The 20,573-nt window shown below is 41.4% G+C and overlaps 1 protein-coding gene across 3 annotated transcripts in view; it reads left to right on the plus strand.

The window, feature by feature from the left end:
- Positions 1-14,010, plus strand: part of PTPN11 (protein tyrosine phosphatase non-receptor type 11) — a 72,947-nt gene extending 58,937 nt beyond the window's left edge. For all 3 annotated transcript variants that reach the window (XM_057744475.1, XM_057744476.1, XM_057744477.1), the window contains 3 exons: positions 7,631-7,743; positions 9,617-9,719; positions 10,442-14,010. In XM_057744475.1, coding sequence (XP_057600458.1) covers positions 7,631-7,743; positions 9,617-9,686 — 183 coding nt within the window. In that variant the 3' untranslated portion in view covers positions 9,687-9,719; positions 10,442-14,010. The remainder of the gene's footprint in view (positions 1-7,630; positions 7,744-9,616; positions 9,720-10,441) is intronic.
- The last annotated feature ends 6,563 nt before the right edge of the window (positions 14,011-20,573 follow it).

Here is a 20,573-nt window from a genome sequence, read left to right on the forward strand (position 1 = left end):
TCCTGGTGGTGTTAGCTTTGATCACTTGATTAAGGTGTTGTCTGTCTGATTTCTCCACTGTTAAGCTGCTCTCTTTCCCTTCTTAATTAATATCCTATAGGTAGATACAAGAAACTATATAAATGTACAATTTTTCATCATACTTTTTGCCTACCAATTTTACATTCATTCAGGATTCTTGCTAGGAAAGATTACCACTGTGACATTTGCCCACTGGTGTTTTCTCTTTCCTTCATTCCCTTTTCATTTATTAGTTGGAAGCCTACTATAAGGAACAGCTTTCCCTTCTCCCTTGTTTATTTATTCATTTATGTCAGAATGGGTTATAATCCATTACTGTTACTTATTCTGTTGTTTGTCCCAAATTTGCCTAATGGGAACCTTTTCAAGTTGGTTCCTGTACTTTTTGATATGTTCCCATTTTTGATTACTTCCTTATTACTCTTTTTGACACCACAATGTTGGTTCTTCCCGGACCAGGGATTGAACCCACGTCCCCTGCATTGGCAGGCGGATTCTTAACCACTGCGCCACCAGGGAAGTCCCTGTCTTGACTATTTTATTTGTTTCCCTAGCCTTGTGCTTCTTCACATGTCTTCCTTAATCTCCTTGGTTCAATAAAAAGGTGTTTTCACATTTGTTCATCTGTTTGTTCATTCCTGTATTAATTAAAGTCAGTTGTATTATGTGCCAGGCCCTGTGCCGGATCTTGGGAATGTAAGTAGTCATGTTCCTGAGATGGAAATAAATCTGTGTGGTTGAAATAGAAGGAGTTAGAGGAAGAGCGTGGGTGTGTTGGGCAAGATTAGAAAAGTCAGCAGAGGCCAGATTTTGAGCGGGCGGGGCTTGCAGTCCATATCCAGGATTTAAAACTTTACCCCAAGGAAATGGGAAGTCACTGAGGATTTTGAAGCAGGGGAGCGACATAAAAAGATCCTCATTTTAAAAAGAGGGCCCTGGCTTGAGAGGGAAGAATAGGCGGGCACGAGGCTTGAGCAGCTGCAGGGGGGACCAGTGTCAGTGAGAACTGATGGTGGCTTGGACAGGAGAGCAGGGGTCGATAGTGAGCCCAGGGAGAGTGGAACCAGTTGGATTCTGTGATAAGATGTGGAAGGAGTCAGGGTGTTTGTCATCCTGACACTTAAGCCCAGAGCACCCTGGGTGCATCGTCTTGTTGCTCTGTAACTCAGACAAGAGCATTTCCGTTTTACCCTCTCCCTGCTCTTGGCATTTGGGCTTTTTTGTAATTTAAGGTTTAAGAATGTAACTGGGGTTACCTCACATGGAAAGGTATGTAATACCAGATGATTTTAGAGCCTCATGGTTGGTTCCTCCTCTCAACCCTGGCTGTGTGTCAGTTGGCAAGACCATAAAATTTATTATAAACATTGCAAGAGACTTGGTAACCATGCTATGTCATTGAATTCCAATGGAGAATAGATCAATTTGAGATCATTTTTTAGACTTCCTCTGAAATAAATTTCCCTGCACCATCCCCTAAAGCAAAACAAAAGAAAACAAAACAAAACGGCCCTAACTCCCCCCGCCCCGAAGAATTTTTCTTGATCTGTATAAGACAGCCTGGGCTGTTACAGTTGGTTCCAAGACACAAACTCATCTGATTTGTGAGTCAATTTTATTTCTTATTTTTCCAAAATAAGCTAAAAAGCTCCAGCATTTTTATGCTATTCCTTGAGTTGCTACGATTTCTATTTTTTTTAACATACAATAAACTGCATATATTTAGAGTGTACTGTTTGGTATCCCAATCTACCAGTTCATTCCCCCCCAACCCTCTGCGCTTTCCCCACTTGGTGTCCATCTGTTTGTTCTCTACATCTGTGTCTCTATTTCTGCCTTGCAAACCGGTTGATTTGTACCATTTTTCTATATTCTGCATATATGTGTTAATATATGATATTTGCTTTTCTCTTTCTGACTCACTTCACTCTGTATGACAGTCTCTGGGTCCATCCATGGCTTTACAAATGTCCCAGTTTCATTGCTTTTTACAGCTGAGTAATATTCCATTGTATATATGTACCACATCTTCTTTATCCATTCATCTGTTGATGGACATTTAGGTTGCTTCCATGTCCTGGCTATTGTAAATAGTGCTGCAATGAACATTGGAGTGCATGTGTCTTTTAGAATTATGATGTTCTCTGGGTATATGCCCAGTAGTGGGATTGCTGGGTCACATGGTAGTTCTGTTTTTAGTTTTTCAAGGAACCTCTGTACTGTTCTCCATAGTGGCTGTATCAATTTACATTCCCACCAACAGTGCAAGAGCGTTCCCTTTTCTCCACACCCTCTCCAGCATTTACTGTTTGTAGATATTCTGATGATGCCCATTCTCACCGGTGTGAGGTGATACCTCATTGTAGTTTTGATTTGCATTTCTCTAATAATTAGTGATGTTGAGCGAGCTGCTATGATTAAAAAAAAAAAAATCCTGTTCCATTTGTATTAATTATTCCTCATTGGAAAATTCTTTTGTCATCACTTCATGCAGAAATATTGATCTTGGTTTTCAAGAAAGTGTGTAGTAAGGAGAAAGAAATGGGAAGATCGAGTTTCAGTTGTGCAAGATGAAAAAGTTCTAGAGATCTGCTGTACAGCAATAGCAGGTGGTTAACAATATTATACTGTACACATAACATTTTGTTAAGAGGATATATCTCGTGTTTTTTTTCAAACCACAATTTTAAAAAGAGTGTTGAATAGAAAGCATCTTTATGCTTCAGTTTATTTTTTATATATTTAAAATTTTTATTTAAAAAAATGAGATTTTAAAACTTCAGGTTTTTAAGTGATGTTCTCTACCAATTCTACCAGCTAATATTTAATTTTAAATTTTATCATATCTTTAAAAAAATTGTTTCTTATGTAAGTCAGCATTTCAGTGCTAGAAGTCTGTGGCTGCTATTCAGAGGTGATTATTCACAAGGACTTTAAATTTTTAAAACCAGTTCAAAAAATTCAAATCCTATATAGAATAAACAGAACATTTTCTCTTCTGATTTCTTTTTTGCAACTTCTTCCCTAGACTATAAGTTCTGCAATGACTGCAATTTATAATAAATTTTTTGACTGCTTTAACAGAAGCTAAATAATAGAGCCTTAAACAAGATAGAAGCTTATTTCTCTATATGAAAGTCCAGCTGGCAGGCGATTTGGGGATCAGAGGTATAGGGCGGGGACCGAGATTCATCCAGGGACCCAGGTACATTCTGTCTTGTCACTCTACAGTCTTTTAGGATGTTTCCTTTTCCACCCAGTTGCAGAGAGTAGGAGGAAATAGAAGGCAAGCAGCTGCCTGTCAATGTAGGAGTCAGACTTTCTCTGTCAAGGGTCAGAGTGAATCTTTTAGGCTTCCCAGTTCCATGTGGTCTCTATTGCATATTCTCTCTCTCTTTTTTTTAAAAACCCTTTAAAAACTATTAAACTTGTGATGAAATAACCATTCTTATCTTACAAGCTTTACAAAAGATCTGGGCTGGATTTGTCCCATAGGCCATTAGTTTGCCAACCCCTGTTTTAAGGTTATGACTAGAAATTGCACACTTCCCCATCTGTAAAATAGGGCTGGCTCTTCCCTGCTGGTCCAGTGGCTAAGACTCCATACTTCTACCACAGGGGGTTTGGGTTTGATCCCTGGTTGGGGAACTAAGATCCCGCGTGCTGTGCAGCATGCCCCCAAAAATAAAATAAATAAAACAAAATAAAATAAAATGGGGCTAATAATAGTTTCTATTTCAAAAGGTTGTTATGAGGATTAAAATGAGATAATATATTCAAATAGTGCCTGACACAAAGCCAGTGCTTAGAAAATGTTAACTGTTTTCGCTGTCACAATAATTGATATTTAACTCTGTGAAAGAGAATTTAGCACATTTTTCTTTTGTCTCCTGATTTTTGTCATGGTTTATGACATTTTTATCTATAATTATGACAGTTATTCAGTGTTAGTGCTGTATTTAAATCAAAGCTCTAGTCCTTTGATCGTGGTTTCTATTTCTCTGAATTCTTTGTTTTGATTGTGATTTATCTCTTGGCTAGATTTCATCACTAGCTTTTTCTTTCCTTTTTCTTTTTAAAATAATTGCATTCTAAGTTTTTGCATGCTTAAAGATGTCCAAACATGGGTTTTATATCTAAAGGATAACTTAGCAGGGTGTAAGATTCTTGGGTCATCTTTCTCCCCCACGAGATTTTTGGGAATTATGTGGCTGTGTTGGAGTCTAAAGTCAGTTTGATTATCCCCCCCATATAAGTGACTGATTTTTTCTGCCTGGAGATCCAATCCAGGCAGATTCTTTATCGTTGATGTTTGGGAGATTGATTGTTATGGTTTTTCTTTTAAAATGCAGATTCATTTTTTTTTTCCCCTTTGATATTTCAGGAACATTTTCTTGCATTATGTCTTAGGATTTTTTTTTCTGTTTTATTTGTTTCCATCTTCAGGAATTCCATAATATATATCAAATCTCTTATTAGCTTTCTCCATCACTTTTATGTATTTTATTAATACTTTAAAAATGTTTTCTCTAGACTGTTTGCAATGTCCCTTCCTATGTTTTTAGCTATTTTACTTTTTGCTACCTCTAATTAGGTTTGAACTTATTATATTTCGTGTCTGTCTTCATTTATTTCTTTCTGTTGCTTTGCCAGCTTGCTTTTCATCTCTGTTGTCATATAATCTCTTATTTACACTATTAAGAAAGCTCATGTCTGTAAAGTCTGTGATATTAATGCAGAACTATTTGTTTATCTTTTCTTCTTTGTTTAGGTTCTTTTTTTATTAATTAATTTTATTTTTTATTTATTGGCTGCATTGGGTCTTCGTTCCTCCGCACGGGCTTTCTGTAGTTGTGGAGAGCAGGGGCTACTTTTCGTCGTGGAGTGAGGAGGGGCTACTCTTCGTTGCAGTGCATGCGCTTCTTATTGCGGCGGCTTCTCTTGTTGCAGAGCACAGGGTCTAGGTGCATGGGCTTCAGTAGTTGCAGTGTGTGGGCTCAGTAGTTGTGGCTCGCGGGCTCTAGAGCGCAGGCTCAGTAGTTGCGCACAGGCTTAGTTGCTCTGCAGCATGTGGGATCTTCCCGGACCGGGGCTCGAATCCTTGTCCCTGCATTGGCAGGTGGATTCTTAACCACTGCACCACCAGGGAAGGCTAGGTTCTTTTTCGATGCATTTTCTCCATCTGCCTTTTGCTCTTTGCTCCCTTTTTCTTTTTTGTACCTTTCCCCGCTTCTTTATATAGGTTCTGTGCCGACCCCTTCCTTATTGGATAGCCCATACTGAGGGGAGACTGGGTGGCTGAGGATGTCCACGGCTTTGCTTGGGTTTGTTGTCTCTGAAGCCCTGTTACCTTTGCCCGGAGAGCACATCTGTGTGTTGGTGTTCAGGGGGTCATTTTGACCCCTTGCATTGCCTGTGGAGTCAGAGGGGTTAATAATGCTCCCTCCTACCCCGCCTTCCCTCTAGGCCACAGCCAGGAAGGTGGCGTAGGACGGCAGAAAGGGCCCTACAGGCTGTGGGTCTTTCTGCTGTGTTGAACTGACTCCTGACAAGGAGGCCTTGCCGGCTTCTCCTGTGGCCTGCCATGGCTCGGCCCCCAGGCCTTTCACTCCTGGGAGAGCGACATTCAGGGATTTCCTTTTCCTGCTACCACCTGAGGGGTGTGTGTTGCTTCTCAGCTTCCTCCTTATTTTGGTCCAGTTTTCGCAATACTATAGCAGAGATTCTTTATAGCTTGTAGATTGGAGTAGTAGGATTCCCTTGTTTTAGTATGATAAGATTTTTCATTTTTTATTTAGCTGTTGTTTTTGGTGAGTTTTGAGCAAGGAGAGGAAAAAGAAATTTCACTGGTGGATTTATGTTTCTTTTATGCTTTATATTCTGTTTTGAAAAATTTAAAACATTCAGTACTATACCCATTATAGTAGACCATTTCCTTCTGTCACATTTCTTTCAAGTCTTTTTTTCTTTTTAAAAGCAATCAAGCGTAACAGCTATGCGGCTGAGATTCCGATTCCGTTTGATTCCCACCCCCAGGACCACCGCTCATCTTCACGCTTGGAACCCCAAGGCAGTCACTAGGCTTTGCAGTCTCTTTTTGTATTTTAAAATACAAATATCTACATACAATATATAACATTGGTTTTATGTTTAGAATGTTTAGCAAGATAGCATACTGTTTCATTGTTCTGCAATTTGTATTTTGCCACCTAACATTGTGTATGTAATCTGTTTTGATACACAGACACACACACACAGACACACACACTTTTCCTCTTCACTGCTGCATATTATTTCTTGATCTGAATACATCACATTCATTTGTTCTCTTGCTGAACGTTGTTAGGGATAGCATGTCACTGGACACCCTTGTCAGCTCTTCTAAGCTTGTGTGCATGAGTTTCTCAAGAAGTAAATGTTCAAGGTTGTAGAATGTATGTGTCTTTTCAACATTACCAGATGCTAACTAGTTAGTACTATCAGTTCTGACTGATTGCACACAGAGGGATGGCACCAGTTCAGCCTCTCACCAGCAGTGAATGAAAATCACTGTTATACATCAGTGTTTGACATGGATACTCTTTCTAACATTTGCTATCTCTTTTCTTTTTAATTAATTTATTTAGTTTAATTTATTGGCTGTGTTGGGTCTTCGTTGCTGTGCACGGGCTTTCTCTAGTTGCAGAGAGCAGGGGCTACTTTTTGTTGCGATGCGTGGGCTTCTCGTTGCGGAGGCTTCTCTTGTTGCGGAGCACGGGCTCTAGGCGCTCGGGCTTCAGTAGTTGGAGCTCACGGGCTTAGTTGCTCCTTGGTATGTGGGATCTTCCTGGCTCAGGGAGCGAACCCATGTTCCCTGCATTGGCAGGCGGATTCTTAACCACTGCTCCACCAGGGAAGTCCCAATGAATTAGGTTTTCAGAATTGGTTGTTTCTGGGTGAATTTAGGAGGAAAGAGGGATAAATCATCTAACCAGGAGTCCTACCTAATGCAGTTCCTCTATATCTGAGATGCAATTACATTCTACTGGTTTTCTTTGCCTTTTTCCCCCCCAGAGTATCATTGGGCTGAAAATAAAGTTTTAAATGTGCTAGGGTTTTTTCTGGAGTGGGGGTGGGGTGGGATGATATGATAAATTGTATTATTCTGCTAAGAGTTCTGGCATCTTTTGTACCTGTGTGCCATTTTTACTTGGAGTGCATTTATTTCTGGAGCTCTTTTCCCACCTGTTTATTGAAAATCATTAAATGTGTTGCAAGTGAACTATGAAATATTTAGATGCTAATGTGGCAAAGTGTGAATTCTCTGTTAGCTCAGAAACAGGTACATTTCGTTTAATACAGTAAGTTGTTAATGCATGACTGTCTCTGCTTTTGAATTGTATGGTTCAAAGGTCCTTTTCACCCGTATGATGTATTTACATGGAGGAGGTGAATTCCCTGACATTTGGTCAACATACCAGTATTCAGGGTCCAACTCGTGTGTCTGTCCAACTCGGTCTCTGTTTCTTTCTCTCTCTCTCTTTTTTTTTTTTTGGTGAAATGCCTTTCTAACTTCTTCATTCCCTCAAAAAAGTCACAGTTCTTCATAAATGCAATCTTCACTTTTCAGAAAAGCAAGAGGAAAGGGCACGAGTATACAAATATTAAGTATTCCCTGACGGACCAGGCAAGTGGAGATCAGAGTCCCCTCCCGCCTTGTACCCCAACGCCATCCTGTGCAGAGTAAGTAGAAATGAAGGAAATTCTTTTTACTTAAACACAATCCTGTAGAAAAGCTTGAAAAATGACCCGTCTTTGGAGCACATGCCTTTCCTTGGTGCACGTTACTGTTGCCTGTCTCGTGAGTGTGCCAGTGGCTAGCTAAACTAAACTGTAATTGACTTAAACTGAAGGCTGCCTGCTACACTGGCTAGGAGCCTATACATATACCAAGTGCTGGTTCTCCAAGAAGAATCTAATTTTTTAAAAAAAATATTTTATTTATTTATTTGATTGTATCGGGTCTTAGTTGCGGCAGACGGGCTGCTTAGTTGTGGCATGCGAACTCTTAGTTGCAACATGCATATGGGATCTAGTTCCCTGACCAGGGGTCGAACCCAGGCCCCCTGCATTAGGAGCGTGGAGTCTTAGCCACTGGACCACCAGGGACGTCCCGATAATCTAGTTTTCCTTTTGATGGGATGTGGATTGTTGCAGAGGTAGGTAAGCAGAAATCTGCTGTGGGTACTTAAACCAGGGGTTTGCAAACTATAGCCCCCAGGCCAGATCTGGGCCATGGCCTGCTTTTGTACAGCTCTTGGATGGTATTTAATGGGTTGTTTAAAAAAAAAAAAACAAAGAAAAATACATAACAGAGACCATTTGTGGCCCACAGAGAATACATTATTTTTGGTCTGGTCCTGTACAGAAAAACTTTGCCAACTCCTTGTTTGAACTAAAACCCGTGAGAGGAAAATATTTGTTAAATCAATTAGTTGAATAGAGATTGTAAGTTATTATTTTCTGTATATACTAAAGTCAGTCTCTGGTATAACATTTACTTTTTATTTTCCCCTAAGAGTCTTATCTCTATTTGCTTCTGATGTGGATTCTTAAACCCCTGCTGGCTTTAATACTCTATGTAAACGTTTTCAATAACATACATGAGACTCGTATTTACATTTGCTTTCTATTTAACATGGAAATGAAATTATATAGCAAAAGTATGCTCTCCACCAAGCTGCCTCTTCCTTCTGCCTGCTTTTTTCTTTCCCAGCACACTGATGGGGAAAGTTGATATTTTAAATAGCTATCTGCCGTGATTTGCAGTGGAACCAGCACGTCAGGGCTCCGAGTCCTCGCCAGAAAGCTTTCTCCACATGTTGGCTCAACAGAATTAGCTCTGACGACTCCCTTATTACCAGTGGCCTGCCTGTGACTAATGAGTTGTCTGCCTCTCGGTTCCCATCGTCCCCTTGTGGGGTGCAGACCCAGGAGACTGTGGCCCCTGCTGCTTGTTTCAGCTTGTTCCTCTCTGACCAGCCCACAGCTGCTGGGTTCCTCATCCTCCTGGACTCTCCTGGTCTCTACTCTGCTCAGCTAAACAGAGTCTGGGCTCTAATGCTTTGGCCCTCCACCCTGGGGCCCTAAACCGCCGGTCAGCTTCACGTTCACCTTCATGTAGCCGGATTGGGGGCTCAGTGGATCTATAGTCCCCGCCCAACGGTCCTGCACTTTGCCTTCGCATTGCTCTGGCCCATTCAGACCCCTCTGCTCGCAATGAATACCATCCCTTTCTGTATGCACACGCCCCTCCTTCCTTCAGGGTCTGACCCAATGCCTCATCGTACAGGCCTGCCTCGCTCCACCCTCCTGGAAAACAACTCTCCTCCCACCAAACCCCCGACAGCACAGGGACTCAAAGCTCTTACTTCAGAATTACTTTGTCATGTGTTTCTGTCTGATATCCCCTCCTAGCATGTCAGCTTCTGGGAGCAGGAGCTATGTCTGTGCCACATCCGGTCCCCAGAGAACAGAGTATGTGCATTATCACTGTCCTATAAGGTTAAACAATATGTCTGCGTTTTTATTAATATCTTCTTTCTCTTCTTTTCAGAATGAGAGAAGATAATGCTAGAGTCTATGAAAATGTGGGTCTGATGCAGCAGCAGAAAAGTTTCAGATGAGAAGCCCCACCAAGATGTCAAGCACAGAAAGAGGTATTTCAGCGGAAGTACTCCACTGGTCACTTGTTTATATCATTTGTGGCATTTTGAGGCCAGCAAATAATTTATGACTGTGTTAACAGAGCGAACCAGAACTGAATTTTACAAACCAGCCTCTTTTTTCTTCTGCCTGTGTTTCTTTTTCCAAGTTGGATTTGTTAAACATTGAAATCAAATACAGAATTAATTCTATGAAGGGCAGGGTTGGCACTTACAGAGAAATGGTTGACACTGGTGGTGAAGAGCAGGTATCGTCATTCCTGCAATTTTCATTAAAGTAGGTTAACCCAGGCTGTGCTGGGAGATGGTCTGTAGGGATCTAGGGAGTGTGGGGACGTTCACTGGATGGTTAGGGTCAGGATGCCTGAGTTGTCACCCCAGTGGGCCTCCAACTGGCTGGCTGTGTGACACAGGGCACTGGACTTCCTGGGCCTCTGACTGGCTCAACTCCACATCCTTTCTAGCTCTGATGCTGGGAATTCATCTCCCTTGTATGCCTCCTCGCTTCCAATCACCTTTTTAGACAGTGACCCAAGTGTGTGATGTTATGTTTAAAAGATAAGTTAGAAACTCATAGTTTTTAGCATTTCATGTTGAAATTTCCATTTCAATGAATAGTATATTTAAAAGCTTTAAATCTGCTTTAAAATGGTTTAATGCCTTGCCAAACTTTTAGTTGTATGCTCCTTAAAAATTCTAACTTATTTCTTTGCCAGATGTGGACTTTCACCCTCTCCCTGAAAAAGCTCAAGAACAGATCCAAGGAAGTTTACATGAAGAATGAATTTGAATTTGGAAGGCTTGCATTGTGGTTGACTATCTTTTGATAAGCAAAATTTGAAATCATTTAAAGACCACTATATTCTAACTCAACAGTACCTGATTTCCAATTACTCATGTCCTCAGATAAGAAGAAATCATCTCTACGATGTAGACAGTGTTATATTTTATGGAATTTTATTTTAAATTAAGGGAGCAGTTAAATTGTGCTCTGTATTTTACAGATGATGGTGACTCAAATTCTAGTTATTGACATTTTTTTCTTTTGATAACCTCTCTGAATTTAGTTTCCCCCCTCCTCTTTGTGGGGGATGATAGGGCACTTGTAAGAGGAAAAATGATTTGGGATAATTAAGTAACAACATCCTATAGAAGTGAGAACAATTTCCTTTATCATCCCTTATCCAGTAGTGGATAATTCATTTTGATGGCCTCTTATTTTGGCTAAATAATAATTAAGCCAGTGCCCCAGACTGTCTACCGTTGCATTGCCATTAGAAAATCATGGAGGGGGGAATTCATGGGAGCTTAGAGTAAAAGGCATGCTTTCTTCGTAGCAGTTGACCAGTTACCATTCAGCCTGTTGACTGAGAAAGTTGTGGTGGGAAAATGTTTGCCATCTTTTCTTTTCATTTGAGTAATTGTCTTGTATTTAGGGGGAAAAAAAAAACGCATCTATGGAAAACCAGTTTTTGGTTATCATTTGTTGCTGACAAACCACCTGAAAACTTAGTGACTTAAAACAATGACTAGCTTCTCCCCACCTTCTTCAAACTGGGCTGGGCTAAGCTGAGCGGTTCCTTTCCTTGTCTTGCTGGTATCACTCATGTGGTTGGTGGGATGGCTGGGCCTCTCCATCTGCATGCGGTCCTCAGGTCTCTCCTTCTCTATGTGGCTTCACCAGCAGGGTAGCTGGACCACAGTTATGGCAGCTCCGAGGTCCCAATGGTATAAAGCAGTAGTGGCCAGGTGTACTTAAGACTTAAACCCAGAACTGTCACAGCATCACTTCTATCGCCCTCTATTGATTAAAGCCAGTCCCAGGCCCAGCCCCGATTTGGGAAGAGGGGACTGTGTGAAGGCGTTAAGTGGAGGTGAGGATTCTTGGAGGCTGATAGTAACAGACTGTCAGAACCAGTGCCATGGAAAAACAGCTAAAAAAAGAAGTTAGCAAAAGTAGAAGCTGCTAGTGACCTTGGGAAGCTGAAGCTGGTTATGATAGCGGGGGTAAGCTGGAAGTCAGGCAGAAACAGGGGGCCTTCAGCGAGCTTCCCGAACCAGTGCTGCTTGCTCTCAGCATCTGTTCTGAACCATCACTTTGGGAAACTGGTCTCTTAAGGGTGGAAGTGTCTGGGAGGGCAGAGCATTTGAAAGCAGAGCCACCTCATTGCCCTGGCCCCTGCAGAGGAAGGTGAATGGGGTGCTTTCTTCATGCCACTGGTTTCAGTTGGGCCTCACACCCATACACGCAGTCAGGCTGCAGTGAGGAGGAGCAGTCCTCGTGAGGCCACTGATCAGACTGAATTAGCAGTAGCTCATTTTTATTTTAACCAAGCAGTAAGATTTGCTAACGTTCTACCTGAAGTGCCTTCTCCAAAGACATCCCTCTTTGCCCTGTGTGTTCAATGAGTGTATTTCAGTTAAAGCATCATTGGTGGACTTTGTAAAGATAATAAAATGCCACGGCGGCTTTGCCGTTAAGTCATGATCTCCTTAATCACATTCTTCTTGCTTTGTCTCCTGAAAAGGAAGGACTAGATCCAGCTCTGGTCGTAGTTCCTTTCTGAGGTCCTCACCTCCTTTGAAACCCTGAGGGCTTTTGGGGAGAGCCTGGCTGCCATTTTCACAGACAAAATGCAAGTTGATTCTCGCCCCCACCCATTGAATTTAGAATTGCTGAAGGTAATTACCTTGTAAGAGGAATGCAAAGGACTACCGTCTTCTTGTCAAGCCTGTAAAGAAAGAGATTCCAGTTCAGTATTTGCAACAAGGATCTTGAATCCTGTTATTTGTATCGCATTGTCACATTGAATGGTTCTCATTTTTGCGATAATGTTTTGACTCTAGACTTTGGGGGCATGGTCTTTCACCAGCATACAAGGGTTTGATTGTACAGTATATCTGCTGCATTAATGTCCTGCCTGTAGCTTAAGATCAGTTGTTTCTGCACTTAGAAGCTTCTGATCTTGGCCAGCTTTGTTTGTAATAGGACATTGATTTCATTTAGATTTCCCTCCATCAAGTCGGCAAACTATCATGTAATATAAACTGATGCCAGGACAAGATTGTAATAGTCCCTAGGTTGCTAAGGCTTGTCTGTGTTTGGTAAAGGTGATTGCAGGTTCTCCGGTAAGATTACACAGGATGAATTCAGGCAGAGGGGCTGTGAAGATGGGGGGCGGGGCGGGGGGTGTGTGTGACTGGAGGTGTGGGTGTAAAAAAATAGTGGAAATGAAAGTTCCAAAGAGATGGTTTCTGAGGAAGTCAGAGGGCCTGGGGCCAGAGCAGTCAGTAATAGTTGTATCAGGTTACCTGGAAAATAGGTGTGATAGCTACACGTCTGCAGTCTGCTTCTGGGTTGCTGGTAGACATTAAATTTGCACAATATCCCATAGCTGGCTAAGTATTTTAAAATTGTAAGCATAGAATTTTATATTTGGGGGTGAAGAAATTATCTGGCATATGGTATTTTTTTTTTAAGCCAAATTTCAGAGTCTTAATAGCTTTTTTTTTTTTTTTTAATGAAACAAAAAGACACCTTGTATCCAGTATGTGGCCCTCCTGAAGATTCTGGTCATCTCTTCCTTTGAAATTGATGACTTTTCAAATGTGTCTAAATGGGGATGAGAAAATACATGTACCACTTTCTTGGTGTTTGTGCATTCTTTATGGAGCCCAGTTGCTTTGGAACAGCCAAGAAAATCATCAGGATTATTTCTAGGGGTTATTAAGGGGTTATTAAGGGTTTACTAGGGTTTTTAAGAACTAGTATAATGTCCTGGGTTATTTCTAGTTCAGAGGAATGTGGGAAAAGGTATGCAATTGTGAAGTGTTTTGTTGTAGCTTATTAATCCATAAGGGAAACTTAGACTGTAGACATAAGTACAAACCCAGTACAGTTTTTGTTTTCTGTATGTTGTTGGGGGAATAAAGTTTTATATCGCAAGCACATGGCCTCCCTGATTTCAATATGCCTTTATTAGGATCTATATTTAGCCCTTAATGTCATTAAAATCTTTTTTCCTCTTCCTCTTGAAAAATAAATTCCAAAATATAATTTGTTGTATCTTCCATCCTTAAGAAGTTTGTTCTTTTTTACTATGGGCAGTTCACACAAGGCAAAAATATTAAATAGTTGGTTTTTGTGTGTTGTATAACTTTGCTGTATATCAAACTAATTTTTAAAAGTTTCCATCCTAAACCTCAAATCATGTAATTATTAATTTGCCTGTTTATTTATGACCTAATTGTGATTCTTTTATTAATAAAAGCTAATGGAAAAGGATCCTTTATTAAGTCGATGACTAGATCTACAGTTAATTTTCCTGCAGTATATGAAGTATTGTACCAGAGTATTAAAAGATATGTAATATTTTATTGAGAAATCTATCCTTTAAAAGGAATACGTTTTAGGATGTCATCATTTTGATGTGAATCATGTAAATGTTGATAATATGCACTGTTTATTATACATTTAGTGTTTCAAGAGATTCACTTAATTGCCTTTTTGCCCACGTATATTATGTAGTCGATTTGCAATTGTTTTTTTAAAAAAATGACATTAAAAGAATAGTTTATGTAGAGAAACATTAGTGGATGTTAATTGTCTCCCCACCTGTATTTATGGGTGTTAGTTCAACTGCTTTGCTAGTTGCAAAGCCGTGTTATCAGAGTAAAAGTGTATTTGTAAACTGTATGGGAACTAAAAATTAGGAATAAAACCATTTTCTTATATTATGGTATTTGTCCTTTACTTCATCTGAAATGTCCAGGAAAAACTGGGATTACAGGTCCCTCAACCCCTTAACACTGGCCACATCCTGACGTGTAGCAGCTCTCATCTGGAAGGGGGCTTGGGGTAGAAAAGGAATGAATCAGTTCATCAGGTGTTAATTGAATGCCTGCTTTATGAGTAGCTTTGCAAGACAGAAAGGGAATTGTATTTGGAAGAACTTACGAGTAGGTAGTGAATAAAAAATATGTCCGTATAACATGAACAGGAAATAATTAGAAAATATACGGAAGTGAACGTAAATAATATTGGGTGGGGCTGTGAAGTAAAGATATGATAAAAGAGGCTTGGAGGAGGAGTGAATTATGTGCTATAGGACGTCACCTCTTCCCTTTAGAGTAGATTTAGGCCTCATACCTCATATAAACAGAGCCATTTGCTTCTTCTGACAGCACTGTGCTGACACTGGCAGAAAAATCATTTTTATAAATAACAAAACAGGTAGATATTCGTTCTCTATTATAAATCTAAGGAACAATTTGTATTACTTACACTGTAAAATACTGTTGCCCTCCTCCTGGTCTCAGCTGAGTTCTTAATGCATGTAATTAAATGCAGCTGGGTTAGTCCGCTAGCCCAGCCATACAACCATTCGAGAAATATGGAGCACCTGCAAAATGCCAGGCGCTGCATCCGAGCTAATCACTGGGGCTGAGCAGTGAATGAAACAGACAGGGTGGCTGTGGTCGTGGTCGTGGTGTTCTAACAGGGGAGGTAGGCCTTGTACAAGTCAGAAGGCAGTTAACTGGGAATTCCCCGGTGGTCCAGTGGTTAGGATCCCATGCTCTCACTGCCAAAGGCCCAGGTTTGATCCCTGGTCCTGGTTGGGGAACTAAAATCCCACAAGCCACGAGGTGTGGCCAAAAAAAAAAAAGAAAGAAGGCAGTTAACTGTATTTGGGATAAGCACTACTGATGATACAGCACACTAAGACAGGAATTAGACAAGAATTAGACAACCAGTTCCAAATGGAATGAGAGTTATAAAGAGGGACTGAGGGATCTGTCACAGGGGAGTGTACATTTCCACGGGTGGAGGACATCTACTGTGTTTTCCTACTGTGGCGCTTTGGTGTGTACCCTCTGGGGTTTCCGAAGAGGTATACACTGTTAGCCTGGAAACTCCCATTCCCCATCAGCCTTCCTGAGATCCTGGGCTGTACATTAGGGGGCAGTGGTGATACCTTTGACTTGTCATGAAAGAACTTTCTAGTTCTGTAGTTCCTACACAGAATAAAAGTCCCTAAGAAAATATGTAGGTTAAAGGGCAAAGCAGGAATCCCCATAACAAATCAGTTGTGGATGGAGAGCTAAGGGTTATTCAGCTTGGCCATCTTGCAAATGAAAAGCTGAAGAAAGCACCTAGTTATGATTGGATCACACGTACGCTTTGCATCCAGCCATTTGCTTTGACTATAGGAGGATCAATTAAAAAAAAAAAACGGACTGTGACCTCGAGTGAGTGGTTTTATTGCAGGTGCTGTTTTTATCCCCCAGGAACTTAGCTGAGCTTCCAAACACTGAATTTGAGCCAGAAATAGTGATTTGCTATAGTATTTTATCCATAGCAACAATTACCAATGAGCTGATCATCTTGTCATTTGAGGTCAGACAATTTAAATCTCCAAATACCATCATGATATAAAACATAACTACAAACACAAGGGTTATAAGAAAGAATCTGTGGGCAGTTTATGGACAAAGAAATTCATGTGTTGCTCAGACTTGTCTCTACCTGTTAAGACCATAGACCATTTTGGGTACAAATTTTCTTCCATTCAGCAAAGATTAAATCCCCACTAGAGACTAGGCACAGGGAAATGGATGAATAAAAGAGTACATGCCTTGGAGTGTTCAGTGTAGTCAGGGAGACAGATTTATGTACAGGTAGTTATAATTTGATTGGAGTAGACAACAGGGTATTAACTGAAATTGATGGTTACATAGAGGAGTTAGCATTCAGTGGTGGGGGTCACTTAAGCTTATTCTTGACCAATACGGAACCTCTGTGTGTGTGCGCACGCGTGCGCGTAGAGGAAGAGGGAAACCATCCTTTCATTTTCTTGTGGGTTCAGTCAAGGCCAGTTTCTTTGGCTCACTTTCTAGAAATGAACGTGCAAGGCAAATAGCTATTTCTCTGTTCAATTCTTGCTTCTCCATTCATCTCTGAACAAAGGAGAATAATTCTCTTTGTGATGATCTATACCAATGGCAGTTCTAGCACTCTTTTGGATGCATTTTGCAACAAAATATAGTACATATTTTATTAGTGTCTTTTATTCTCTATCCGTGCATCTGTTTACCGCATTTTTAACCATTCAGCTCTTGGTGAAATATAAATTCCCTATGTTGGATAATCTAGGCCAATTTTGCTAGGACTTCCTAGTATAGAGTATAAGCTGTGGTTTGGAATGAACCATTTCATTCTGAATGTAATCTTTTTTTATTTTATTTTTTTAAAGACTTATTTTATTTATTTATCTATTTATTTATGGCTGCATTGGGTCTTCGTTGCTGTGCATGGGCTTTCTCTAGTTGTGGCAAGTGGAGGCTACTCTGTTGTGGTGCCTGGGTTTCTCATCGCAGTGGCTTCTCTTGTTGCGGAGCACGGGCTCTGGGCGTGTGGGCTCAGTATTTGTGGCTCGCAGGCTTAGTTGCTCCTCGGTATGTGGGATCGAACCCGTGTCCCCTGCACTGGCAGGCAGATTCTTAACTACTGCGCCACCAAGGGAAGCCCTAAATGTAATAATTATTGAGATCACATTTTTCAAGGGAAAAATCAAGTTCATGTCGCAAGGCAAAGGACTTTTTTCCTGCATTGTAAATGTTTTCATATAAATTCACAAAGTCAATAAAGTTACATTGCAATTCAGTTTTACGATTAATAAATGTCCTTTATTAAGAAAGATAACATCTGTTTGTTCAGGACTACCCTAGAGAACTCAGGTGGTCTAGGCCTCTGAGTTTTAACAGAGTATATCTTTCAAGTGATTTTGTTTGTTTGTTTTTTGTTTTTTGCCATGTCACGTGGCTTGCAGGTTCTTAGTTCCCTGACCAGGGATCGAACCCGGGCCCCTGGCAGTGAAAATGTGGAGTCCTAGCCAGTGGATCGCCAGGGGATTCCCAAGTAATGGTATTTGAATGTGGCCTCATGATTCATGAGGTCTTGTGTGCTTGTCTAGTTTATTTTTAAAAGAATTTTTAATTGTGAAATAGGGATAACACAAAATTGACCATTTATACCACTTTTACATAGACAGTGCAGGGAATTCACATTATTGTGCAATATTAACCACGATCTGTTTCCAGAACTGTTTCATCATCACCTCTGAAATTCTGTACCCATTAACCAGTATGTTCTTTAAAAATGTCCCCCCTTACTCTTAAAGCGCTTCTGAACTTAAAATTGTGTGTATTTTTTTGAGTAGGTAATACATTCACTTAAAACAAAGGTTCAAAAGAGCATACAGTGGGAAAAGCTCAACACTTGTCTCCCGAGAACAGTGTTTCTCTTTATCCCCAAGGACTGAGAGCAGCTTTGAACACATGCCCCACCGTAAGTGCTGGTTGCCAGGGTTTACATTTGTTACCTGGATGTAGCATGCTGAATTGTCCTCCAGTGAGGCTGACCCTAGTTATAGCTCTACCAGCCTCTTTCCTCACACCTTTATCAAACTCCCTTGTCGTCAAACTTGAGCCCTCATCCGTCTGATAGGTGAATAGATAGCTCAATGTAACTAAATTTGCATCTCTTTTAAAAAGGAGGCCAAGCATCTTTTCAAATGCTTTGTATATGCCTTTCTGTGAACGCTTTATGTCGCTGCCTTTTTTTCTTTCGAGTTCCGGATCTGTCTTCTTTTGAGTTTAGAAATAAAGATATTTAATTCTCTACGAGTGACTGACCTGATTGGAATTACTGAGTCACCAGGATCAGTTTCTATAAAATGCTCTTCAGGTGCATGTGGGATACACCTGTCTGTGCGTTTTGGATGTGGCCTTGCTGTGACTGTCATTCGCAGTGGGGATGAGGGAAAGCATTCTTGGCATCGCCAGGATGCTGAAGCTCTATCCCAGCTACCATGTGAGACTGGCCTTAATTATCCTGGCTAGTGAGTTGAGAATTGCTTCAGAGTTTCTTTCAGATTCAAAAGCACCAAACAATGTGGATGCGTGTATCCATTCAACCACTTTTTGATGAGTACATTGAGCCATGGGCTAGGTGCTGTGAGATACAAAACAAATATCTGTCTTGACCCCTGTCTTAAAGGACTTGATGGCCCATTTAGGGAAAGCAGACACACACAGGCTGAGTACAAGATGGAAAATAAAAGGCTATGGATGAGGCCTGGCTCAAGACTAAAAGAGTAGAAGGAAATGATGATACTGCCTTTCATTTACTAAGTGACAGTTAAATATGCCAAACAGGGGCTTCCTAGGTGGCGCAGGGGTTGAGAATCCGCCTGCCAATGCAGGGGACACCGGTTCGAGCCCTGCTCCAGGAAGATCCCACATGCCGCAGAGCAACTAAGCCCGTGTGCCACAACTACTGAGCTTGCACTTTAGAGCCCATGAGCCACAACTATTGAGCCCATGTGCTGCAACTACTGATGCCCATGCGCCTAGAGCCCGTGCTCCACAACAAGAGAAGCCACGGCAATGAGGAGCCTGCGCACCACAACAAAGAGTAGCTCCCATTCACCGCCACTAAAAAGAAAGCCTGTGCACAGCAAAAAAGACCCAACACAGCCAATAAAATAAATAAATAAATAAGTAAATTTATTAAAAAAAAATATGCCAAACACTGTCAGAGATGATTTCAAACCCTGCAAGGCAGGTACCCTCCCCCATCTGTTTTGTGAGTGACCAATCTCCATATTACAGATGAGTAAACTGAGGTTCAAGGACACAAACTGACTTATCTGAGGCCCCATTGAGTAAGTGGGGAGCTAGGATTTGTTGAGCCTAGGTGGGTGTGTCTGACTCCAAAGTCCATGCCCCCTTCTTTTCACCACACTCGCCCCTGAGGATTCCCAGGAGAGAGTGAGGGCTTCACACTTGGCTGGAAGTGGGACCCAGGGAGATGGAGATGTGGCCGGTAGGCAAAGCCACAGAGCAGAAGAGCATGTGGTGGTGGTGGGGAGAGGGCTCAACGTGGCTGGAACCCATTCCTGGAGGTGGGAATGGGAGGTGAGGTTGGGGGGGCAAACTGGGGCCACGACCAAGGAAGGTGGCCTTTTTTGTTTTGGATGGAAGATGGACAACTATTTTTTTTTTTAAACTGCTTTTTAAGAATTGAGATACAATTCGCATTTCATACGATTCACTTCTGTAAACTGTACATTCAATGGTTTTTAGTATATACACAGGTATGTACAGCCAGCCCCACAGTCAATTTTAGAATATTTGTATCACCCCCAAGAGAAACTGTGTTTCCTTCAGCCATCACTCCCCAGTGCCCCCAGCTCTCTTGTTCCTAAGCAACCACACTCAAGCCTTTTTTTTTTAAATTAATTAATTTATTTATTGGTTGTGTTGGGTCTTCGTTTCTGCTGCACGGGCTTTCTCTAGCTGTGCAGAGCTGGGGCTACTCTTCATTGTGGTGTGCAGGCTTCTCATTGTGGTGGCTTCTCTTATGGCAGAGCATGGGCTCTAGGCCTGTGCACTTCAGTAGTTGTGGCACGTGGGCTCAGTAGTTGTGGCACACAGGCTTAGTTGCTCCGAGGTATGTGGGATCTTCCCAGACCAGGGCTTGAACCTGTGTCCCCTGCATTGGTGGGCAGATTCTTAACCACTGTGCCACCAAGGAAGCCCCCCTCAAACCTTTTTAATAAAAAATTTGGGGTTAAATCATAAGATTTAAGGGAGACCTTCCCCATCTGTCTTAGGTCAGGTTCTCGAGAAGTGGAGCCTGTGACAGGAACTCCTGGGCAAGGAATTTGCAGAAGGAAGGCCCTCTGGAGAAGAGGAGACAGGGAGCCATGGGAGGGTGGGGTAAAGCAGGACTTGGTCTCAGGTGGAGGAAGGCAGCTTCACCCTGATTCCCTGAGGGCAGCTGTG

Source organism: Hippopotamus amphibius, chromosome 8 (genome assembly GCF_030028045.1).
Source record: "Hippopotamus amphibius kiboko isolate mHipAmp2 chromosome 8, mHipAmp2.hap2, whole genome shotgun sequence".
Taxonomy (NCBI): domain Eukaryota; kingdom Metazoa; phylum Chordata; class Mammalia; order Artiodactyla; family Hippopotamidae; genus Hippopotamus; species Hippopotamus amphibius.